The sequence below is a fragment of the Manduca sexta genome, chromosome 18 (genome assembly GCF_014839805.1).
Source record: "Manduca sexta isolate Smith_Timp_Sample1 chromosome 18, JHU_Msex_v1.0, whole genome shotgun sequence".
Classification (NCBI taxonomy): Eukaryota; Metazoa; Arthropoda; class Insecta; order Lepidoptera; family Sphingidae; genus Manduca; species Manduca sexta.
Window position 1 is genome coordinate 14,555,471 of NC_051132.1, and position 27,234 is coordinate 14,582,704.

The 27,234-nt window shown below is 36.4% G+C and overlaps 1 protein-coding gene across 2 annotated transcripts in view; it reads left to right on the top strand.

The window, feature by feature from the left end:
• Window positions 1-27,015, top strand: part of LOC115440270 — a 48,821-nt gene extending 21,806 nt beyond the window's left edge. For both annotated transcript variants that reach the window (XM_030164491.2, XM_030164492.2), the window contains 7 exons: window positions 9,815-11,199; window positions 16,880-18,342; window positions 20,733-20,826; window positions 22,368-22,525; window positions 24,411-24,568; window positions 25,598-25,688; window positions 26,010-27,015. In XM_030164491.2, coding sequence (XP_030020351.2) covers window positions 9,815-11,199; window positions 16,880-18,342; window positions 20,733-20,826; window positions 22,368-22,525; window positions 24,411-24,568; window positions 25,598-25,688; window positions 26,010-26,081 — 3,421 coding nt within the window. In that variant the 3' untranslated portion in view covers window positions 26,082-27,015. The remainder of the gene's footprint in view (window positions 1-9,814; window positions 11,200-16,879; window positions 18,343-20,732; window positions 20,827-22,367; window positions 22,526-24,410; window positions 24,569-25,597; window positions 25,689-26,009) is intronic.
• The last annotated feature ends 219 nt before the right edge of the window (window positions 27,016-27,234 follow it).

The window sequence follows — 27,234 nt, forward strand, 5'->3', positions numbered from 1 at the left end:
CTCTACGAAAGTTATTAGTTTTTGTGCCTATATCAATAATAGCTAGTTAACAAAAAAATCTTTTTGGAATAGCTGAAGAAAAAACGGATAAGTAATATAAATATGAAATATCGTATCCGTGACATTCGGATATCGGACACATCCGTATACTGTTCATTACGGCCGTGCGTTCACCTGCTCATCTGGCTTAATGGTCACGAAATACGAATTATGTGCTGGCGGGGTCGTTGACACGTTACGAGTCGTTCCCGCGAATCTATTGTCTGCATAATACTTTATATTACTGCGCATGTACAGCGAGCAGACGCAGCGCCGTGTAAATAATGGTGTATCTAGATTATATGTGTGGGAATGTTTGGTGTAGGGTTTAGGCGTATTTAATAATATCAGCCCTGTATATACTATCCCAGTGTTGGGCACGGGCCTCCTCTACTACTGAGAGGGAATAGGCCTTAGTCCACCACGCTGGCCTAATGCGGGTTGGTAGACTTCATACAACCTTGAAAATTCCTAATAGAGAGTTTCTCAGGTATGCAGGTTTTCTCACGATGTTTTCCATCACCGTTAAAGCAAGCTATAATTCACAAAGAATACACACAATTTTTTAGAAAAGTCAGAGGTGTGTGCCCTTGGTATTTGAACCTGCGGACATTCGTCTCGGCAGTCCGTTCCAAAACCAACTAGGCGTATTTAGAGATTAGGTATCTCTCAAGAGATGATAATTATTACAATATGCGTTCTTAAATTCCAAATATAATAAGACGCATGAAGGGGTTCAAGGAGAAAAGTTTGAAAACTCAAAATACAATCTAAATGTTAGGAGAGATCAACGTAGACATTCGACGGGTACTACTTATTTCTGCCGTCATTCAACACTTCTAGCTCGTTTTTTAACCGACTTCAAAAAAAGTAGGAGGTTCGCAATTCTATATTTATTTTTTATGTTTGTTACCTCTGAACTTTTGACTGGGTGAACCGATTTTGATGATTCTTTTTTTATTTGAAAGCTGCTACTTCCCGTGTGGTCCCATATAAATTTAATTCTTGTTGGACCCTTGACTTCGGAGATACATCAGAAAACTCTTGAAACGATGTCAAGGTATTTAAAAAAACTATAATAATATTATAAACAGGAAAGATATACAGCAAATATACTGTAAATACAATTATACTTTTAAGATATTTCCTGTCCTTAATTGAGGTAAGCCGGAACTAGCCGACAAAACAAGACAAGTTTGACAGAGTCGAAAAACCAGGCGCGAAATGCCAAATTGCCCTATAAGGAGATCAAATTCACACATTCATCCCTCCTACAAATCTCATTCAACAGTTCGTTCATTACACCATTCACTCAAAATGGCCCGAGTACTTTACAAGCTAAGTGCGGAAAAAGGAGCCCATAACCAATAATCAATAACAAATATACACCATTCACTCGCATAATGAATGAAATAAATTCATTCGTTCAATCCAATGTACAGTTAATGCGCCAATCGTGACGTACATATAGAAACAAATGATTTAACCGCAAACGGTCACTAACTCGATCGATTATTGTATGCAACGAGGAATCGAGACTTTTTTATCGATTGCGTAAACCGTTTTAACTTCCTGTTACGCAAGTGGCGTGATATGGGCTTATAAAAAACGTATTAATTATGTGTGGTGCTGTTACGGCATATAAGAGAGATAACAGAGATGTGGATCTTTAAATTAATGTACCTTATATTGATCCATATATATTATTTTTATCCGTGCACGGTAAAGACTCCATTACACCTGATGGTAAGTGGAGTGGGGTCCAATAGGACTTTTGCTCTTTAAGGTTATAGCTTAAGGTCCATTTTCATACATTTTGTTCGGCCTATCCTTCGAAATATCCATGCATATTAATTATTTTTACGTTTTTCTTTCAACTGCGAGAACTAATCACTAACTAGACGTGAATTTAAATTCTTTACTTGTCAATACTTGTTTAGTTACCCAGATTAAAGGTGAAACAAAATGTATGAAAATGGACCTTAAGCTATAACCTTAAATTATCGGTATAGAATATAGTTGGGTGTGTTTATTTCAACTTAGTAAAAAATAAACTTGATTGTTTCGATTGTGTGCCATTCTTTATTGCATAAATGATAAAAGTCATTTGCTTTCTAAAAGCATGTTTAATTCATACCGAATTAAAAGGCAAATAATAATGGATTATTACGCAAATGCTTTTTAAATTTTATGTGCATATTCTTAAAGTGCATTTCTAATCAACTAAATGTTACACTGTAAGTTGGAAATCAATATGTAACAACTTACTAACAGCATCTAATCATTATCATCAGCTATATGAATCCCACTGTTGGACATAGGCTTCCCTCAAAGATTTCCAGACGTATCTGTCAAAAGCGGGTGCTCCCAGCGTGTTCCTGCGAATTTTATCAAGTTGTATGTTTCTTTATATTACGCCACATATTTACAGATATTTTTATAACCACCATAACATATAAGGACTTACGTTAATTACTTTAAAAATTTGGACGTACGATTACCTTTGCTTTACTGCGTTGAAATAAAAAAAGTCCTATATAGATTATCATACAAATTGATGTATGTAGTAAGTACCTATATTATAATTCCATATTCAAATGTAATTTTATTTGACAGCCATAAAATGGTGTTGCAATACTCAATTCGAATTAAAGTCCGTAGTGGCAATAAATTTCTATAGAAAATTATATTTATTTAGAGCACCCTTTCGTTCCAAACGGAGCAACGTTCTTATTTTATATTACCGACACGTAACTTTAGGTCATATCAATTAAACAATACGGAATTGTCGGCCATTTTGTTTCGGAACAAATTTGTTGATATACTAATGTAATTGATTGAAATGGTTATTGTTACTGGTTTTTAATTAAATTTCATTGTTCTCGGAATTTAGGGGCAAGATAATTTCAGCTGTTAGGTATATTTCCGAAATTAGAAAGACCTAAGTTTAAAAGGTTTTAATCCCTAGTACGGGCTGGCAGACTTCGCATCACTTCCAAATTCTTATATGGTTTTCTTCACGATGTTTTCCTTCACCGTTAAAGCGATTATTTTTCAATAAGAACTGTTGCACCACTATGATAGTTGGCACCTCTGTGGTATTGCTAGAGGTGTAGGGCGGAGTCCCAACTATTTTTAATGCGTCCCCCGAGCAGAAATAACTCGTCGCGGACAATCAATCATCGAACCCTTCGGTCTGACCTCATTCCTGTATTCCTCTTGGATGTTTACACGATCGTTGTGTTTTATATAAATGGTAGGAATTAACAGTGTTGCTGCGGCCGCTCTTTTGAATTGTAGACGCTGAAATTGCATATCATTGTTTTGGAGTTGGATGTTTTTGGGAGTTGGAGTTCGCTTACACACGAGCTCGATCTGCTTGTTTGCTGGCATACTAAATGCTTGTTGATGCTCTATTCAAAGTCTATTATTGAACAAAATTACATAAGTGGTACAAGAGGAAATCGTAGATCCATGGTAGTAACTGATATTAGATGAAATCGTGGATAAACCAATCAAAACGTCGAAGAAACTTTATTCTTATTGGTCTATTCTACAGGCTATCCAAAGATCTGCCGTATTGCATACAAGCGAAATGATATTGCATCTCAATAACCCGCCCATTCGGATATGGATTCTCACCTTTCCTTCCTGAATAGTTCATACGGTAAAAGCGGAATGCTATCAACTTTTATTTCCTGCAATGTAAAACTAGATCTGACTTTTCCACTTCGAAGAAAGTGTCGTTCGTGATGTGTGACGTGCGCGCACGCCATTGGCCAGCCACGTCATGATATATGACGTCATTTTACGTTATGTCATGTTGCGGGTTTTTGTAATTTAGGGAAAACGTGTGGTTCAGAAAGGCGTCGTAGACCTTGGTGTGGAATTTATTAATCTTTACTTAGAATAATGGTGACTGATGTATTACTTTTAACTCTTTTAGTTTTAGGCATCATACTGTTAGACTAATTGTCCCCAAGTATTGTAGACATTTAGGGACCATGATGGTCATTCAATGTTTGGTCACCAGCTCGGAAGTTTTCCGGTTTGTAAGAAATATCTAATTTACTGTAGTTATTATTGTTTTATGTTAACTATGTTTTTTAAACTCAGTAAGTAAGAACCGTTAGTGGTTAAGTAAAGAGACCTTAAACTTTATCGAAAAATTAAGTCATTTCAAGTACTTTATTGTGTTTGTGATAACACCTCTGCCAACGCCTGTACATGATTAATGATTTCACAAAACCATGATTCGAAAAAAATTGTATAGATTCAACCAACTCTATCTTAACCAGTGACCTCTTTAATACATACTGCGCCATGAAGACTATTATAACTGGCTGAAGACCGTTTCAATGAGCCAGCAAAGTGGTCGAACGGTCCGATAGCACTAACAGTAACGTCGATGGACCGTGTTGCAGACGAGCGGGGTAGGGATGCGCGATAAATCTGCAAATCATGTAGCAAATGTGATATTATTGCGAGCTTTCTTTGTGTATGGATAGAGTGAATACTACAAAGTTTTGAATTAACATTTACAGTTATTATTGTGTATGAAAGTGGATATACAGTTATTTATAGTTGATGTAAGTACACGAACAAATCATTCGATGTTGCGTCTCTTGTGCGTCTTATTGTTTGGGAAAAGTAGAAGTAAGTAGTAGAAAAGAATTGGGAAAAGTACTACCAGTTTTAATTTGGCGGTGAGCTCCTGAGTAGCGGTAAAACATCGTGGCCATTGTAATTACTAAGCATTATAAGAAGTAATATTGAATGTGTCGGTAAAGAATACGTTATCATACTTTTTTTGTGATTCAAATGTCTGGGTGGAGTTTCTGTTTATAATAAGTAAATATGTAAGTTTAGTCAGCCATGACGCTTACAATAAGCTGTGGCTTCTCGTCAGTAGAAACTGGTTAATGCATATACTTTCATGAGACGATGCTTATGCCACAATACACCAGATATTTATTCAAGCTATATGCTAATGATCAACTACTGTCTCCTACCTTCACCGTCACCGTCCAATCGATAGGGAAAATAAACGTTCGAAAGTTTTTTTATTTCGATTAATTTATTCTTAACATAAACGGCGTAGATTGAAGTCCAGAAATCGATGTCGATACTCTCCCATCCCTACACGTCCCGTTGGACTCGCGGCCGGTGGAACACAAACGAGCGTATGTCACGCGAAAGTGGATTACTGTGCGAACGGAGAGTCCGACCGCTTGATTACACTCATGTCGCGGCACACTCATATGAACAGCTATTTTGTGATGGCGCTTACTGGGAAAAATATTGATGGTTGAAAGGCTGATTGACTTAAGCGATATTGTTTTCGAAAAATTGTTTAATAACAAATAATAATATCAGCCCTGTATTATGTACTGTCCCACTGCTGAGCACGGGCCTCCTCTACTAATGAGAGGAATTAGACCTTAGTCCACCACGCTGGCCTAGTGCGGATTGGTAGACTTCACACACCTTCAAAATTCCTATAGAGAACTTCTCAGATGTGCAGGTTTCCTCACGATATTTTCCTTCACCGTTAAAGCGAACGATAAATTCACAAAGAATACACACATGATTTTTTAGAAAAGTCAGAGGTGTGTGCCCTTGGGATTTGAACCTGCGGACATTCGTCTTGGTAGTCCGTTCCACACCCAACTAGGCTATCGCCGCTTAGTGTCGCAATAAATGTGGCTTAAGTCAATTAGCGTTTTAACCGTCGATATTTTCGATTATTTTCTAATGCCATTGCTTTATTTACCGCTCAACAGTCATAGATAATATTAGACCCATAAAAATTTACCGTAACTTTTCTTACTTTCAACTTTGACATTGGAAAAATCATCGTCTGCCAACGACGTAGCCACAATCTAAAAATTGAATTAAATTGAACCGTCAATATATTTTCATAAGGTCTTTATTTCATTTTTGGAAAGTGATTGGTTATATGGTTATGAAGATATATACTGAGGATTTTTTTAGTAACTTTGGTGTGTTTTGGCACAGAAACAGCCAATTGAGCAGGTACACAATTCGGTGATACAGTATCTGACCAAATCGATTTTTGTATACTAGAAAAAGTAGGAATCCATCTACTACGGACTTATAAACGTTTGGCGTACATACAGAGCTTATAATTTAGAGCTCTGATGTTACTGTTAATCCATAATGAAGCTTCCCATCATTTGAGCACCTTGCTAGATTAATCAATTAAGATAAGGGGCACTTCGAGTATGACATAGCCCCAAACAAGCTCATATACCCTCAAAAGAAATAAGTACACCATAGGGTTTGTTATTTTCGATGATTTGGGGGACCGAAGTATCTGAACGTTGATTACGTCAGCAATAATAAAAATACCTATAAGCGATCCACGTGACGGTAAGCAGCATCCGCCGCTCATGGACTAAAGCAATGCCTGAGACACATCCAAGCCGTTGCTATCCGGGTTTCCTCTAGATGTTTCACATAATACCTGACTATCGTTATAGCAGTGGTATAAATAATAAAACGTGTACACGTGTTTTAACATGTACACTGTAGTATAACAACGTGACTTATTAGATCAAGCTTTGTACGCGGCTTTGTCTGACAAGATAATTATCTCACGCATGCAATGGCGGTATTCATACTGGCCTAGAAGACCGTATACTTATTTTTTTTGTATTTTGAATAATACGAATATACTTATGACAAGACCCCATATATTTTTTTTTTATTTTGCATAGGATATTCTTCCGTGCTAACTTCATTACGATTTAGTCGGTGAGATATAAAAGAGTGCAAATTGAAATTTTAGACCACATTTTTTAATACCCATCTGTAGGAAAGCTGGCCGGCATAATTCTGACTAGACACGGTGTCTTTCGTTGGACGAACATCATAAAGTTAAAATGTTTTAATATCCTTCCTCGAATGAGTTATAAATAAATATAGTACGCTGGTTGTAGGATATATTTTATATCCGCCCGGATAGCGACCACCCATAAGGTGTTAGAGCCCGCCATAGTGGCCCTCATGAGTGTCGCGTTACGGGATCTGCCTGTATATATCCTGTTCCAAGAGCATAATGTGTTGGTTGTCGGGGGGTAATCATCTCTTATCAGTCCCCATTCTATTGCACACAACTCCACTTACAGGTGAAGTTGGATCACTTCGACATTCCCGTATTAAAACAATAATAATAAGTACTTATTACAATAGTAAATTATTATTATAGTATTGCTGGACACGGCGCGCATTGTGAGGAGATTCCTCACTTTGAATCCCTAAACGCCGGTGGCCTGGGTCTTGAGCTTCGCCATCGTAGGGTCATTAATTTTTTTATATTTTTGCATGCATGTTTTTTTTAAATGTATATGTAAAAAATAAATACCTTTAAAATAAAGAGAATTGACCATAAGTACTTATATATTTTGCAGTTGCGTCACATGTCCACAAACGTAGTTAGTCTAGTTATTGCAAAACTAGTCACACATTAAGGTAAAACACGAGATATATTGCCACATGAGCGATCAGATCTATCGGACTGGTTAGACGTGAGGTCATATAAATCATGTATTATAATAAATAGGTTTATTGTATGGAGATCAGAGCTTTAATTAACAGATACTGCTGGAGCGATTGTAAAAAACCGCATCTTTTCTAACTGTACAATGTGTCCTTGATTTCAACAATTGTAACATGATTTATTGGTAACTAGCGACCCGCCCCGGCTTCGCACGGGTGCAATGCTGATACTAAATACACTATAGAAAAACTGCGAACGTTGTATATAAAAACATAGCGGCCTGCTCTGGCTTCGCACGAGTATAACATAACAAAATAACAGTATTTCTCCACTATTTAATGGATGTTATTATACATATAAACCTTCCTCTTGAATCACTCTATCTATTAAAAAAAAACCGCATCAAAATCCGTTGCGTAGTTTTAAAGATTTAAGCATACAAAGGGACATAGGGACAGAGAAAGCGACTTTGTTTTATACTATGTAGTGAAGTTAACGCGTTGCGAACAAAAAAAAAGATTCTTAGGTTACCGTGCGAGGTTCCGAGTAGTCTCTCGTTTCGCCCCCTAAAGCCGCCATTGATTATCAATGTTTAAGGGTAGTCCTAATCACTTCAAATCTGGTAACGTTTTTAGTCGTATGCGAGGCTTAAAAACCATAATATTACGTATCCTTATTACCTAACTTAATCTATAGGCACATATATTATTTGTATTGCAACGGCAAAAACGTGGGTGCACAGATTATACTTCCGCCTAATACAGGCATAATTATGATTTATAATATTTTATTATATTATCGTGTGCTCGTTGCTCCAATTGCAAAATAATGTAATACCTAAAATTTTTAATAAACTAACTACAAGAGTACTCTATCCTTAAAAGAGACGCAACTGGTGCTTCATGTTGCCGAAATAGCCGCCAAAAACGTGATACAGAAGTTTACCCCCTTTTATCATAGTCAGTAATATCCAGGATTATAGGAGATACCAACTAGGTTATATAAGTACTCATTAACGACTTATAAAAATATAAGTAGTGTAAAAATATATAAGTACTTACTCGTCGGTACTAGAATAAAACCAAATCAACTAAGATATCCACTCATTAACGACTTATAAAAATATAAGTATTTAGTGTAAAAATATATAAATAGGTACTAGAATAAATTGTTTCTTGTGGCAGAAGTTGTGATTCTGATACCAAAAGGATTATTAAAAACTACGATTCTGTATAACAGTTGGGTATATTTATATTTTTTATAAGATGTACGCAGGCTTTTCTTTTCACTTTTCAATTCTCCGCTTCGACTTTTAATTTCCCACGGTAAGTACAAAGTGTTTTGTGTTTTTGTGGCGCTTTTACGCTTTTTGTGCTTCTTTTTGTTAAACATTAAACATTTGTATTAATATTTTATCACCATCGAAGCTTTCGAACGCAAATATGTAGGCTGAAAACCACAATCGGATTTTCCGAGCGCCGCCATTATCCCATAGATTATATTTCATACCAGAGATCAAAATTATAGATTGTCATGTTTTATGTAAACGTAATAAACCGAAAGAATAAAAACTGTACAGCCAAACAAAAAAATTGGAAAGGATTGAAACTGTTGGCAATAACCCGTGCAACATTGTTGCTGCGACTTGGGTGTCCACTCGTTTCTTATACTGTACCGTACTATACAATCTAAACGCCCGCAATGTCAAAATGTACCAATCTTTAGAATAATTATAAATAATAATTATTATAGTTTTTATAAAGAAATAAAAACATAATTGATAAAACAAAATGCACCCAAGGAAACCTTTGCATGTACAATCTTTTATGTGCAACACTCTTCAAACAAAATGCCGATTCAAATCACGCTCAACGTACTTCCAATCCAATCGACACGTCTTGATCGTAGTTATAAACTCATTCATAATATATCACTGGCTGGCAATCGGAACGGGAGCGGCGATAATGTAGACCGCGCCTTATTAACGATTCTTTACACGCAGAATACGATTCATACTGGGCTGCGGCACATATTTGCGTTTCATATACCAAGCTTTATGAGGGTACAAATCTTTCTATTAATGTTTATTAAAACGTATAGACTCGAGGAACTTGTAGAATAATAATAATATGTGGTGTCTTTGTGTTAAGATTCTGCATGATTATTATAAAATTAAAACAAATTACTGAAAGATTTGTCCCGAGGGCTTTTTATTTCTCCACGCATCATTTGACACCTCATGTTTCTTTGCAGCGACCTCCCCGATGCTGAAGACAAGAAGTCGCCGGTTCTACTCTTAGGAGTGAACAAGATCTCCGACTCGCCTTTCGTCAGGAGACGGTCCGTCGAACCTCACAGTTCAGGGTCGATTAGATTCTTCAGACCACCCAAATCCAAATACACCAGAGGGCACCACGGAGATGAACGCTTGGAGAAGATCAGGAAAGATCTTCTCGTTCACAAAAGCAAGCCGGACAAGTACATTCCAAAAGCGGAGCACGACGTGTCATTAGAACCAGAAGAAAAATGTCTCAGGCTAAACTGCGTTGGCAACTGTATTTGTGATCGAAAGAGAAGTTCAAACAGAGGCTCCTTTTCTTTTCACGCAGCGGAGAGACAGTCTTCCAGTTCGGAAAGATACGGCTGTCCCGAGGAAAGGAAGGACTTGTCCGAAAACGATATCGAATTCAAATACACAGAACACATTCCAAATTCTCAACCTTCGAGCAGTAAGCAGAGCTCGTATGATGTAACGCCGAAGTCTACTGAGAGACGGCACTTCTTATTAGCAAACCTTAACGAGCGATTTAGAAAGACCCTCAGCTTAGACTCTCGCAAGGTTGGCAACAATAGAGTTCTCACTCTACCGCAGGAAAACCGCCCCAAATCTTTGGTGAACACGAGCAACATTTGCGTGCAGCAATACAAATCCGATCTCCAAGCAAATTTTAGTAAATCTAGCCAACCTAAGAAGAAACGGAAATCTTTTTTCTCGCTAGAAACGTTCTTTGACTCCAAGAAGTCTGACACTTCGTCTATAGACGATTACTGTTCTTCGAAGTACAAGAGGTTTGAATTGGAAAGCGACGATTCACCTTTATTCAGACGTGATGACCAGAGGAGAGAAAAAACTCCAGATTTATTAAACTTGCCAGTCATCATTGACTCTGTTAAGAAGAAGCATTCAGACACAAGACGGCAACTAGAGAAATTAGAGAATTACTACTATAATAAAAACAAAACCCAGACGGTGATCGACGCTGTTCCCAAAGACGCAAAAGATCTCGAAGGACCAAGCGGCCATTCCAATCAAGAGTTTGATGATGAGGAAGTAGAATACATTGAGCCAATCCGAAGTACGTTTACTAGTCAAAGCACGTTGATTTTGGATAAAAGTACGCCGAAACCTGACTCGATTTTAACTATAAATACGATAGAGACTGATATAAAATTACCGAGTACGTCTGTGTCGCCGAATGAGGCAAGAGACGATGATAGCATAGGAGCCTTTGAGATTGAAGTGAAAGAAACCGATCTTAAGAGTAGAGTAAAGGACTTGGTAGTCAAAGTGATGGATAAGTCAGTGGACTCAATAGGCAGCTGCTCCCTGGATGTGGACGCTAGCACGGATTTCTCAGGTAAATGAGTGGTGTGTGCCTGTTCGTCGCTGCATGTCTTTATTTTTTAAGCTAAATTTTTACTAATTTTATTTAGCTTATTATTCATTTAATTAATTAATTTCTTCGGCTAATTCGTAAAGCAACCGTGTGCACATAATATTAAAGCCAGAAGGTTTTATTTTTCATTTGCATCATATATAATATAATATTTAAGAGAATACTTAATTTATTTTCATGTTAATTTAAATAGGTACATATGTAATATTAAGAAATATTTGTAATTTTTTGTTCATGAATTTATGATTATTTATCGTTTGTAAAATAGCCTTAATAGGTGAACAGTATAGGAAGTAAATGTAGGCAACTGATAATACTAGTATTATGTGTTATTTTGACATATTTTTTATCCGCCGGAGAAGCATCACTGCTGCCCGATTTAATAGACGATTGCAGATTATTAAGGATTTTAAGGATAAGGAAATCAAACTACACAAAGTGTAACTATTCCTAGTTTAATTTCCGACCCCAATTAAAAATATAGAAATTATCATTTGACATTAATTTTCCAATTAAAGATAAACTCTAGGCCCTGGCTGTATGATATAAAATTTTATATTTTTTTTTTATTTGCCATAGTAGTCATTGTAGTACATAATAATATATTACTATAAATATAAAATATTTTTAGCAACTAAATTATATTTTGCTTAAATTTATTTAATAAATCTTGTTATGTCTTGCTTTTTATGTGTTTTCTTTTACCCCTATTTATATTATGATAATTATATACTTACGTATTTTATAACTATATTTTTTATTTCACCCGCACAAATACGATTATCTGTAAAATCATTAATTACTTAATTTTAAAGTCTTCTAAATCTGAACATTAATATTATCGTTCTAATCATAACTTAATGCAATCCTATAATATATTATCTACATGTCTAATATTGAGTGATAGAGCATCGAAATTATTTGTCCATCCTACGCTCTACTTTTATTGTAGAAGTAAGTAAAAATTAAAAATAACATTATTAGATAATAACAACATATCTCGCTGCAAAATATCGAATACAAAACATTAATTTCGTACCTATAGACAAAATGGAATTTAAAAATAAAATATTGCTGTGTAAAGTTGCCTAAACTTATCTCCCCTTCTGTTCGACATCAAGTTGATTGCTTTCAGTATATCACGCAACGTCTCCACGCCTTTTGCTCGTAAATCTCAGTACTACGGTTGTCTTTATTTTTAGACTGCGAAATACAGGGTTGTTCTTTCATGTCCATATTGAATCAAAAACTTTACCCTTGACTTCATGCATGAAATGGAACGTAATTCTTACGTACTAATTTATACTTGTCCTATAAATATTATTATTACCATTCCACTAGTAATTTTAAAACATAAAGTACTTATTATGCTTTTTGTACGTAAATGTAGGTCGCACATACATAGATAGACATGCGAACAATGCATATTGCAAAATGCAAGTCGAACGACAATAACACATGCATAATGTACTTGTTCTATGTAACGGCCTCGTTTCAGCCCACGCATGCGCCACCGCTCGGTCATTGCCGCCGAATGTTTCGCATAACGCACCAACAAACGTCTTAAATATTGCTTATTAGATAATTTCTTGAAAAACATTACGAACAGTAAATCCTTTTACCGGGCTTATAAGCGGCGACCGTGAAACGGAACGCACGCACTGGCAGCGGACGATGTTCATCGCGTCTGTCAAAAAAATAATAAAAAAGAGTTTGACATTTCTTTGTGTTCTCTCAATTTTTATATTTTTGTGGAGAAATTATCCGTAAATCTCATTAAAGTTGCAGTGAAATTAAATAAATTTTGCAGCTGTGACTATTTATTTTTCGCGATTGACTTGATTTGGTGAGTTTAGTAAGAATTATCAGTTTTAATTGTAAGATGTATATTTGAAAAGTTGCTTGTGGTTTTTCGCACCAGATTTTTATTTTAATTTTTCTCACACCTTTAATAGAAGCCGCATTAGAAGTGGTAGTGATTCAGCATGACAATGTGTTTTATGCTAACGGAGTGTGTAATGAGTAATACCATTATTTATAATACTGTGCCTGTGGACTTGATGTGAGTTACTTGTTTTTATATCGAACCACGTTCGCAGCGATTTGTAACGTTACAGCTAAAAATTGAAGGTAAGAACCAAACCAACCAACATTTCATTCTGCAATTATTATTTTTTTAAATACCATTCCTAAATTATCAAGAAATCCAAAGGTTTAAAGTGAATTTTTAACACCAAAAAGTACAGTAAAATCACATTTCCATAAAACTTCGAAAAACTACAAAAATGTTACATAAGATTTTCATATTGACTTGCCATTTGCCTAACATAGTATTTAGAGTCTAATGGAGAGAACTTGCATAAGTTATACACCGCGGTTTGATTAGCACTTTAACCACAATTTCACAGATGTTGCATACATGAAAATACCACATTTCATAACAATACATTGTTGAGAAACGTGAAATAGAATGTTAAGAAATGTGTAGTGTGACATGAATTACCATTTGTTCAGATTTAATTAATGTAAATGCTTTAGTTTTCAAGCAGCCACATACATTAGCAATGATAGCAAAAAGGACCTACAGATTATTATTCACATTTCTAAATTAAAGAATGTTTGTAAATGTATAATTGTTCTAAAAATTTTGAGTATTGAAGTAAAATTTTGAGTACTATTTTCTTTAAACAACAATAAGATGTTAGGCTTATAGCCCATAAGGGTTAGAAAAATTTCTACCTTACTAATATTAGATAGGATATTATAAATTTTGAGTTATACTGGTAACATGTGACTAAATAAGTCAGTGCCAATGAAAAGAAAAGCCGCATGAGTAAAGTCAATAATTAAATGATAACACTGACTCATAGCTAATATTAATGTTCTGAGAAGTGATAAGGGTTTGATATAACATACCCAAAAACAGATATTTGTGTGTAACTTACAATATGGTAAACAAAGATAGGACAGTAAAAAGTGTATTACAAGTTAAAAACCTTAGAAATATTAATACTATATTGTTAGTCTGATAACTCCTTGTACTAGTAAAGGTAAAATAATGTGTATAAAGATAGTGAGGTTGTTTAAGTGTTGTATTAGTCAAGTAGTACAGATTTTGGAAGTTGAGCTGTGAGGATTAAGGTCCTATTATTGTGTACTGTAATGGGTTTGTTAAACCAAAATAGCAAACACAAAAGTGTTGCTAAATTGACATATTTTCCCAGTGTATCAAATAATTTTGGTGAGTTTACTTACAGGGTCTTAGTAAGTTTGAGTGTTTGTAAACATAAGTGTGTCATATTCAGGGATCAGCCTGCGTATATCCGGCTCCAACAGGCAGGCACTTTGTGTTGTAACGGGATAATCATCTCATGTCATTTGACATTCTATTGGACTCCGCTCCACTTACTATAAGGTGTAGTGGGGTCACTTTGTCACATCCTTGTAAAAAAAATATAATTTATTTATGTCTGTAGAATATATAGAAATCCAAGTGTATGTAAAAAATGATGTATGTGAATTTTGTCTACATTCAACTAGTTGTTTATGGTGCATTCATTTTGGTGATAACAATTTCATGACATTATCTAATAGATCTTTATCTTTATAATTGTTATCATTGACAGTAGTTTGTTTATGTTACAGGTAATAAAGTATATTTTTAACAATTCTAGTGCAAGACATGTTTTCCTTAATTAGGTCATAATATAATAATATATTGTAGTATGGTGTCACATATTTAAAAAAAATAATTATAAATGCTTATGACTACAGTAAAGGCAAGTCATTTAATTTATTGTTTAGTATGAAAAGAATTGACTAACTTTTTAATACCAAGTTATCCATGTATGTGCAAAGTATAATTGTGAGGTATATCAGTGTTTTATTCAATCAATGGTCATGTGCGAAAGGAATTGATTGTCTTTGGTTTTGAGTTTCCAAATATACTTTCTTAGTCTCACTTATGTTACATAAAATCTGTGTGCACAATATTCCATGTTGATATAGCCAATGGGATAAGCTTTACACTAGTAAAAGATCCTTCGCTGTTTATTAACCATATTTTTTACAATATCTTTGTTTTTAAAGATAGATAATATTATTATTTGTAGGTTTTAGAAATTCTGTGTAACCTGTTTACAAATTCACAACTCCTGCTAGTTGGGGAAAACACTGAATTCCTTTTATTTGTTGTGAATTATTTATGGTTTAATTTACCTATTGCATAAACATGACGTGTTGACCGTGACCTGAAGATTGTAAATGGAGCAAATTATACACAACATAATAAATAATTTTCTTAAAATGTATGTTTATAAACAAAAATCTGACACTTAAATTAATAGCATGTGTGTCTGTTGACAATGTGTTCCTAGCTACCTGAATGTCGGGGGTAGTAACCTATTTATATTGGGTTACTGAGAGTTATAGAGCATACATATACACATATGGGAAGAGTAAGCCTCTCTGGATGCAAACTCAGTACAATGTCATGAATGACTTTATAATGCAAATATAGAGCGATAAGGCTTATGGGATCTTCTCGTTATTGGGTTTTCAATTAATCCTACAGTTTAAGATGACATTAGAATGTTTGTCTGTTGAGTCTATCCTACGGCAAATGTACACTTTACATAATCCACCCCAACCACTTGAAAATATATTGTACATTACGAAATTTCATTATTAGGTTTATCGCAAACTTGCGAGTTTTATCATCGGATCGTTAGGTAAGCTAGTTTAACCGCAACGATATTACATTACTCAATCTCGAAGAAAATATTGGTAGTTGCGGCACTAGAAAAATGTCCTGGTTCGTGGCTTGCCAGAGCCGCAATGCGGCTGCTGCCGTCGACGATATTGTGTTCCAATTTTTGCTCTGGTAGATTTTTTTTGCGTTTGATTTTACGTTAATATGTGTATAGTCGAAGTGCTTTTTCAAAAATCTATAGTTTCATACTGTCCTGAGGCAGACAACCTTATTTCATTTGCGAATCCCTAAGCTATGTGTTTCGGTAAAATGAAATATATCAGTAAATTAATAACTAAACTATTTGTTCGGATTTCAGTTTCGAACTGCGTTACGTGTGCGATTTTTTGTCGCCGTGTTTACGTTAGACTTAGCAGAATTAACCGATTACAACGTGCTCATAATCTCTTATCAGTTGCGTGATAAGATTATTTATATGTATTTGTGTATACATATCGAGCAAGCATGTATGGTAATGACTTTTATGAACGTTAATGTTTTTTTTTACTAGTTTCTATTCGGTTTCCGTTGTGTTATGTAATTTAATAATGTGTGATTACTTTCTTTTGTATGGATGTTGTGAGTGTTTTGTATTTTATCGTTTTTTTATTCTTGTATTTGTCGTTTTAGTACATTGCGATATAATTTTGTTATGATCCTAATGAACTTACGTTTCATTTGTAAAAATTTAATATTTGATTTAGTATATGAAGATTTCCTTTTTTGATGATGCGAATGTTATTTGTCATTTCTTTTTATATCTGTTTTCCCCACCTAAAATTTCTGGCGTCATATTTGTGTCTACTTAGAGTTTATTTTATGTGGTATAAAATTATATGCGCAAAATAACAGCAATAAGAGTTCTTACATATTATTCCCTTGTCGTTGCAGATACAACGTCCGGTAGCTTGAATCTGCTCACGCCGTCCTCCACCACCAGTCGAATCCGGGATTTCACGTCCCGCATCCAGGAGCGAGCCACTTCCAACTTGCAGACCAACTACCTGGCCACACCGACGCCAGTCGTTACCCCCGTTCGGACGCCAGAGGAAACCACCCCCACGCCCAAGAAACAATCGGAGAATCTCCTCAAACCACCGCCGAAGATCCACGTGGATTCCTCAAGCCATCGGTCGCGAGGACACCACAAAAAGCGAGACGACGTCCCTCACAAAAAGCCCAGCTACCTCAACTTGGCCTGCTCCGTCAATGGTTACACTAACCTAACCACATACGATTCCAAGCTACGTCAAGATATCAACAAAAGTCGCGAAGCATCCCCTATAAGGCCTATCACTCACACATACCAGTACAGAAGCGAGAACAATTCCTTATTGGTACCAGTGCCGGTCAGTGCCAACAAACTGCTGGTTCCGACCTTCGGACCTCATGATACAAGAACTGATTTGACATCGAAAGCGCCTTCCAAGGCGCATACGGATCCTTACTTGGCCACGTCGCCGCTCCATGTCTACATGGCTGCTGAGAACAAACAACTGAAGAACGACTTCCTCGGACCCAGCATGACGACCACCAGCCGACCTTACATCTCCACGGAGAGTAAGAATTTCGCGGCGTCCATGCTGCATCAGAAAGATGAAGTAGATAACGCTAAGGAAGTCACATTCAAATCTAGTTATTCGGAGACGAATTTCAGGAAAACCGTCACGACTAATGGCAAGGAGTCCAGGTTCACGTCGGAGTCGTATACCATATCGTCCAACGGAGTGTCGAAAAGAGTAGAGATTACAAAAGAAAATGGAGAGAAACTCACAAGTCCCATGAAGAGTTTTATACAGCAGCGCGTGGAGAGGCTGTACGGCCCTGGAGCGTTAGCCCAGGGCTTCTTCAACCAAAAAAGACACAAGCTGAAGAGTCAGAGCGAAGACGACGACTCCAAAGTATTAACTGAGAAGTCGTTGAACTGCCCCGACACATTCTCGGCGTCAAAGAAACTGAATAAGAGTTTCGACGACGCGTTCACTAGTCCAAACGGGGAGATGGATGCGAACGTCTCCTTACCGGTGTTGAGGCACTTGAGGCCGGAGTTCCGGGCGCAACTGCCGATTCTGTCTCCGAAGAAGAGCCTGAAGGCGGATATCTCTCCGCAGAAGGTGGAACAAGACATTCCTAAAGTGGAGGTGCAAACGAATGACGTGACAAGTGAAGTGGTGACCAATGGTGTATCTGTGATAAAACTGGACGAGCCTAAAGAGCAAGTGAGTGTTAATGGTGACAAAACTAACGGAGAAGTGGTGAAGGACGGTCACTACTTCTTGGACCTAGAGAAGAAGGAGACGGAGAGGCTGCTCGCGCTGGCCGCAAGCGCCGAGAAAGAGCTGGAAAATTTGCAGGTGAGTTGACTTTGGATTTATAGATAGGTCTGTGTGCCGGTATAACCTTCGATCAACGTTTAATCAAACAGCTTATATTTACCTGATAAATTAATAATAAAAATGTCCTTCAATGATAAATTCGATTGTATGCAATTAGGGTTGCCAGGAAACCGAATTATGCCGGATATGTCGATGTTTTTGGACTTTCCGACTATAATTATTATAAGTCTAGTTTCCGATTTTTTTATCTGCAAAGTTTAAGGTGCGGCGCGCCATTTCGTACTTCCGTGATAGTTTTGCCATCCAAACGTCAAGTGGAACAAGCCTCTTACTTATCAGATGGTTGACGCCTCGTGTTTTACGAGCACCAAGAATTCTATATTGAAATAATTCTATATTCTATTAAAATAGATGTAATATGTATAATATAAATAATATCCTGGTCTCAAAACCTTAAGACATTAGACTATATTAAGTCTCATGATGAACAGGCTACTTGATGTGTTGACCAAGATTAGCAACAGTGCCTTAAGAACGTATTTTTTAAGTATAGCTCCCTAAGTTGCTTTTGGTTTGCTGTAGCTGCCTTAACTGTCTCATGTTATAAATCCATTCTTAAAATTATAAATAACTTGTACTATGTATCAGAATATACATTTAATTACTTTAATTTCACCACCAACAGCCTTCACTTTAACCTCGGTCGACCTTTTAAATTATCCCATGAAAATAATTGTTTAAGAAGCCTTGAATGGCGTATAATCATCATGTCCAAACAAGATTTTCAACATACGCCGTTGACACGATTTTAAACGCTTGTATGTTTTACATTTATTTAGGTTTCAGTCAAGATGAGACGAGGTTTCGTGTCAGTATTCTAATCAGGGATTCAAACTATGTGATTAGATTCAGAAATTTGGTTTAATGTATCTTGAGATATTTTGAGGGCACAGGTAAATGATAAGTTATAAAATCAATGAATAAAAACTTTTTTCATAATCTAGATTTTTTTTACATACATTTTATTATAAATGCGAAAGTAACTCTGTCGGTCTGTCACGTTTCACGTTTAAACTGGTGAACTGATTTCGATTATATGGAGATATTTGAGACCTTAGGAAGGACATAGGCTATAACTAATCGCCAGCACGGAGCTGCTAACAAAAGCTCTAGTGGATAAAATTACCACCATATTTATCTAATTGTTATCTATGTGCGGTATAATAGTGACTTGTCAAAAGTTTTTAGATATTTTTCGATTCGATTGCTTCATGTCAGCGAAGTCATAATCACGGCTCAAACGATGCAGCACTTGCTGAGGGGTACTTTGCCCTCCGATGGTGTTAAACAGGCTGTTCACACTGAATAAGGCCTGTGATTTATCTCTGACATTGTCAGAGATTCTATGTCATTGAATATATTGTAGAAAGAAGTTCTAATACATTTAATTTGGAATCTCCGTTTTCGTTGTTTAAAATGTGAACAAATTGGATGTTTTGAATTATTTTTCTAGATAATTCTATACTCTAACAGATTTAAAAAAAATAACTGTTTTTTGTCTGAAACTCATGTACCGTGGATAAATTATGTAAATTCTTTAATTTACAGCAACTGAATTAATATGAACATGTATAAAATCCATGTTTTTACGTTGTCGTAATAACAATAGTATCTAGTACTTCTTCTAATAATTACATGCCTCAAAAATTTATTATATATTAGTCCTGCACCTGCTTTATCTAGTCATGGTGTCAGTGCAACACATGTTTTATTGATTTGACTTAGTTTTACGACTTACCATCTGCCCCATGTCAAAGTCTTCTGGGAGATCCAGAAATAAACTAAAGAAATCGCGTTAGAAAAACTCATATAATGAGGTTTATCGGCATTGGTCAAGATGAAGCCTGGATTTATTATGAAAATTTTGTACGACATTGAATGTGACAATAGGCATTTCAAGTATTCTATATACATAAATTGCAGTCTTATATTCCTTTCTACTTTTATATCCCTTGATTATTACTTTCATCACTCACGCCTTTCATCCCCAAACCGATAGGTAGAGGTGCATCTGGTGCACCCAGTTTCCGCCCCATTATGTGATAAGAGGCAAGCCTATCTACATATTGGAGACTAATTCCAGACTCCAGGATGATATTGAGTAGAAAAACCCAATCTCCTTAGCCTGACCCAAGAATCGACCCGAGACCAGCAAAGCTGTCGTACTCTTATACAACTGCATTATCGCGGCAGTCTCAATTATTACTATCTATTATGGCCCATGGACTTCAGTGTGGTTGTAGTTAAATTTATCAATCTTGACACCTACCATCAAGGGACTAACTCGTTTGTCTCCTCAATAAGTTCTACTTATACCCTGTTTGTAATGTATTTATGTTATTTTCCAGAACCAGGACGTTAGCGAGGAAGTGCTGGGACTGCTGCGCTCTGCGTCGGGCAAGGCTCGTCTGCTGGCCACGCAGAAGATGCAGCAGTTCGAAGGTAATATTACATAATAATCTTATTAAATCATAGGGAGGTGAAGGAAGTTTTTTTTTTGCAAAATTTATTGATGCTACTAAACATAATAGCAAGTTTTCCACATCATCCCAGTTTTTTTTTTTGGAGAGAGAATTGGACCAATGCTTTTATCAGCTAATTATGCTTTAGACAGTTTTTCCAGTAACATTAATTGAGTCCATACCTGAAATGATAATCAAGACCTTGAAATTTAGATAAAAGTGCTCTTGAGGGATTATTAGTCCACTGCATAAGCATCAGAGATGACAGGTATTACTATCAGACATAGGTAAAATAATTAATGTTACTTAAAGCGGGAGTACCTGGTCCTTTGAAGAATCTATACTATTATATAAAGCTGAAGAGTTTGTTTGTTTGTTTGTTTGTTTGAACGCGCTAATCTCAGGAACTACCGGTCCAAACTGAAAAATTCTTTTTGCGTTGAATAGCCCTATGTTCGTGGAGTGCTATAGGCTATATATCATCACGCTATACCCAATAGGAGCGGAGCAGTAATGGCTAATCTCAGGAACTACCGGTCCAAACTGAAAATGCTTTTTGCGTTGGATAGCCTTTTGTTCGTGGAGTGCTATAGGCTATATCTCATCATGCTATACCCAATAGGAGCAGAGCAGTGATGGCTAATCTCAGGAACTACCGGTTCGAACTAAAAAAATCATTTTGTATTGGATAGCCCTTTGTTCGTGAAGTGCTATAGGCTATATATCATCACGCTATGACCAATAGGAGCAGAGCAGTAATGGCTAATCTCAGAAACTAGGAGTTTGAACTGAATAATTCTTTTTGTGTTGGATAGCCCTTTGTTCCTGGAATGCTATAGGCTATATATATCATCACGCTATGCCCAATAGGAGCGGAGCAGTAATCGCTAATCTCAGGAACTACCGGTTCGAACTGAAAAAATATTTTTTGTGTTGGATAGCCCTTTGTTCCTGGAGTGCTATAGGTTATATATCGTCACGCTATGACCAATAGGAGCGGAGCAGTAATGAAACATGATGCAAAAACGGGGACAATTTATTAGTTTTGAGAGCTTCTGTTGCGTGCGCTGCGTAAACGGTTAAAGTTATGCAACAATAATGTATGACGGGGATTGTTCCTCTTAAAAAGTTCTACAAAAATATATCATAAAACAAAGTCCCCCGCTGCATCGGTCTACCCGAACGTGTTAAACTCAAAAACTACCCAACGTATTATTGATAAAATTAAAATTTATATAAAAATAAAGGATAAAATTTGATATGGAGACACTTTGAGAGCCTGGGAAGAACATAGGCTCCCGGGAAAATATATAGCATGACTTTTATAACGGAAAACTTTAGCCCGAAAAACTTTATAACGCGGGCGGAGCCGCGGGCAAAAGCTAGTGTATCAATATAATTATAATTATCAAACTTAAAATAACATACCTATAATTGCACACCTATGTAAAATATTCAGAGAACGTATTTTACTATATATTATGAAATTTTTAACCTAAATCAATATATCTATAATTGCAGGCCTGTGCTACAACAACATAAATGAGCGTCAGGACGAGCCGTTCCCGACGACTTTGCAGGACCTGCAGGGCTTCTGGGACATGGTGCTGCTGCAGGTGCGGAACGTGGACGCTCTCTACCAACACATCGACATGCTGCGCGACAACAAATGGCAGGAGGTGGGTAGAATATGGATGATGTTTAGTTGCAATTCTGTTTAAGTTGTAACGTAATTTTTTGATTACGTTACATGGTTGGTTTGACAAGTTTTTTTGTTTATTTATTGCGGCTCTCGAGGCTTTGCTTGGTTTGACAGGTGATTGCCAACATTGCCACTTAAAAATTAAATAAAATTGAGGAAGTAGGATTTCCTGCACTGGTCACATTCGATAGGGTCAGTGGTCGTTTTGATGTCTTTTAGTGGATTGTCTGAGGGACATCTCTACGTCGATCTATGGACTTTCCCATCCCTACGATGATGATGGACGGCTGTCATAGACACAGGAAGTCACTTTCTTTGACGGTTCTTGAAGGATAACATCATGGACTAAATAATCCAATTTGATCTTTCACAATTATGGGCAGTATGCCCTAATATTTTGTTAAAATGTAAAGTAAACATTCAGCAGTAATAATTTATATTGGGATTTTTCCCTTTTAACCTTACGATGGGCGTCTTATTGATGTTCCCTAGTATTTATCTAAATTTGCCTTAAAAACGCTTTCCGCATTTTTTACTATGGATCAGTTTTTTTTTTATGGAGGATTTTTTTTAAGAAACAATCTTTTTTATGGAAGTTTAAATGTGTAAACCTTCATTTGCTGCAAATTTCTGCACCACGACCTCTCCGCGAGGACCTGCTTTGTGGGACCAGCGGTGAAGAGTGTTCTGTGGTCTTCCTTAATTATATTTAGCTAACTTTAGTTATTTCATTACTCTGGTATGTATTTCTAACTTAATTCCAGTGATGATGCAATAATGATCAAAAGTATTTTTATGTTCTAAAATAATTATTTCCAAATTTGTGAACTCCTCGGAAAATATAAAGAACAACTTTAGCTTACTGGCTCGGAGACTTTCATTTAGACCACCCCCCTGAAGATTAAAAGTTCCAGAATCTTCCTAGCTTATCCAGGTAATTCTTTTGCTTATTGACGCCTGGCGCCCGAACCTTTTTCTTTTCTTTATTTATATTTATTACAAAGTGAAAACAAGTGTCAGGGATAAATAGTTTTTTGTATCGGACTCCCCAGTCAGTACCGGGGGAAACCTGCGAACGGCATACTGGGACACCCCGGCTTGCGACTGTAGGGCCCTGGAATTTGAGAGGGAATAACTGGGAGGGAAATGTGGGGAAAAGATCTAAGGATGGGAGTAGGGGAAAAGGCTAGAAAATGTTCGCGAGCCCTCATAGGCCTCGTGTGAATAGACAACAATAAGAGATATACATTTAACTGGGTGCCTAGAGCCGCGACAAATGTTCCCTCGTACGGGCATGCATTTGTGTGGAGACCGAGTGCACAAGAATTGCCCCAGGGAGCGGGATGTAGTATAGTTTGTAAAAGCCACATCAACACGCTATGAGAAGATAACTGGCAAGTGGTGGGCAGACACACATGTGATAATTCATAAAACGACACCAATGTTTAGATTGTAGTTTTGTTCTAAGTGAAGATACATGTTTAGGATAAAAGGTCTGGATTGCTTCATGAAAAGTATAGACCAATGAACATCTCATCAGAATAAGTTTAGTTTAGTTTTGGCATTCTACATAACAAGTTTAGTTTCAAGTTGTTGCTCGGCCCGATTGAAACACCAAATAGACTGTGTCTATACAAAATTTAATAGAAATAAAAAAAAATATTATAATATTTATTTGTATTATAATATGTTTCATGGTTAAAATCAGAATCTAATCGTATTTGCAATGTGTTAGTGATGTAAACCGACCGCAGAGTGGTAGGAGACAATAATTTATTTATTAACATGAACTTGTCCTCCATTGAATATGGTACCTGAGCTTTAAGACTTGTCTTCTAATGCTACATTACTTATTCTTACAGCTAAGCAGTCCAGTGCAGAAGGGTTCGTCGTGGACGCCAGCTCCGTCTCCCTCGCCCGCCCGCGCCCGCCCCCGCGCCACCCCGCTCAAGAACGAGAAGGCACGCCTCGCCGCTGAGAAACGCGAGGCTGACAGGAAGGCCATGCTGGAGCACAGGAGGTGAGTGTTGGGCCGTTTACCTTAACAGATTCGGTTTTAAATTAATTTGAAACACAAGGTTGTGGAATAGAGTCGAAATTAGATTGATTAAACAAAGACGATATATAGACGTTTTGAAGAAGGCTGGATGTTGCATGTTGGATTGAAAATTAAAAAAAATACTTTGTAACATTTGTTTCACAAATTATTTTGAGTAAAGTGTCTGAATATTTATATAATTATTTACATTTGTATTATCTAAACATGTTTTATTTCAATCAGCTCACTAACATTGGATCTCAAGAAGAGTAAGGCTCGAGTTCCCCAAAAAAAATTTCCTCATTTGTGTATATTCTGGTGTCAAAATATACCCTTTTCCTCTCTTTATGTGTTTGTCATGCCCCCAATTTCAATGAGGAATGTCTCTAGAGTATACTCCATTTGTCTTCCTTATTTCATTGACCTGTTATGCTATAACCAGTGATACGCCTTCAGACAATATCTGGTATATTTTACACACAACACACAATATATTCGATACTCTTATTATTGTATAAGTGAAGAAATAATAATTATGATATATTTTCTGTCGCTCCATACTGTTGGTAATATTCTCGTTGTTTTTTAAACTACAAGTGGTAGGAAATGGTGCTGGTGGTAAAAATATTCATCAGCCCGGATAGGGACCACCGTACACATGCCGTAAACCCGTCATAGTAACTTAGAATGTTTCCGTATGGGGGGTTTTCCACCTAGTCGTATAATAAAATGTTTATTGTCCAACTCGACGCACCCGAAGTACGTGACCATCTCCCTAGTATATTTCATTTCCCCCGTAAAGCTGCTGTAACCTTGTCTATGGATTGTAATGAGTATCGTCAATTTAATATACGCGTGCGGATTGAAATCTTTTTATCAAAATAGGGAGAGCTGCTCATCTTGTAAAAGAAACAGCGAACTGTAGGTATTGTTTTATGTGTTCTTACGAGGGTGCTTGACTGTGTTTATAATGGAAAGCGTGTAATAATTGTGTCGTGTTTGTGTCGCCAGGCGCGTAGCCCGCGAGCGACAGCTGGCGGCGCGAGCCTCCGCGCCCGGCACCAGCGAGCAGGACCATGACATGAGCATCGAGGGGAGCCAGGTAAGCGTGTAGCAATAGTAGCTTTGTAATACTGTATACTCATAGATGAGACCTTGATCTGTGTAATGTACTGTCGCCATGCATTTCACAAGTCAAGAAAACACGCCTAACATGCGACTAGTTGTAATGGTGGTAGACAATCCAACTTATAAAACAGGTTAATAGTAACATAAGGTTTCAAACTCTTTGATTATTATACTTTATTGCTTATGTTAACAGTGAAGAATTTGTTATTATATCCGTCGATGTCGAATTCTAAACTTGTATAAGATGAGGTCTAAAATTTTGCGAAACTTCATAATTTTTCATGTCTTGTTCCAGGAAGTGGAAATATTCGTGGGCAAAGGCGCGAAGCCGTCGACCGTGGCGCCCACTGGCGACTCGCAGAGCTGATCGCAGCCGCGCCACCACACGCACTAACTTTATGTTCACACACCAAGAGCTGAGGGAAATTTGTCGTACGAATGCACCATTGTAGCGCCATGTGGGACGCAATTTGTTGTGTGGATGAATGTACTGCTGTTAAGACAAAAATATGTTATAAAATCCGGCTCGAAGGACCAAAGTTCATCCTTTGATATAGGTGATATGGTTCGTTTGTAAAGGGAAATAAAAAGCGTCCCACAAGGTCTTACACTTGTACAATCGTTGAACTGAATAGATAAATACGCCCCAAAGCCTGTAGCAAAGTTGACGCGAGTAACGTTTTATTTATCACAACATTTATCTCACGCAATATATTTAATCCAATTATTTATTACAATTTTACTATTATAATTAATTGATCTGATGTAATCAAAATATTTACATTATTTATTTTCACACATTAATCACATTAGATAATGTTACTCAGGCAATTTCGCTACAGCCGTCGAAATGACGTCGCCGAGTCTGTACCACAAGTGACGCGAGTAACACATTGGTATTGTCTGTTGTTTTGGATTTGTGTCGCGTGCTTTCGGTACAGGCTGGGCTGATGATGTCCAGTGATATTTTTTTACAGTGTCAGTTTTAGAGTCAGATGGATGTATGCGTGCGGAGAGGGATGGAATTACGTTAAATTTAATGAATTATGATACTCAACTCGCGCTAATGGAATATTGAAATCGTATTTTTTAATTTTTTGTCAATTTTAATCATTTATCCGAATAAATTATTGTTTAAATTGTCTTTTCTTTTTAATTTCGACCGTGCCGTCGGTTTTAGTGATTGCGAATGGATTTTTCCATATTGTAGTTTAAATATTATACATAGAATTTATAAAGTACAGTTGGCAAAAATAAATAAAAATGAATAAAGTCTTTGACGTTGAAATATAAACTTGTATTGAAAATAAAACAAAAATGGAATAAAATAAAATTATAAAAAAAAAACATTATTAGAATCATGTTACGCTTTTTATTTTTATAGAAAATAATTAACACAAAAAAATCTAATTATAACTTCTAAAATGTGACCTTTACAATGCATTTTGCAACATGAAAGCATGACCTTTGCTTCGATTTTTAAAAAAATAAATAGCTTGAAAATTATTAAAACTGATGGC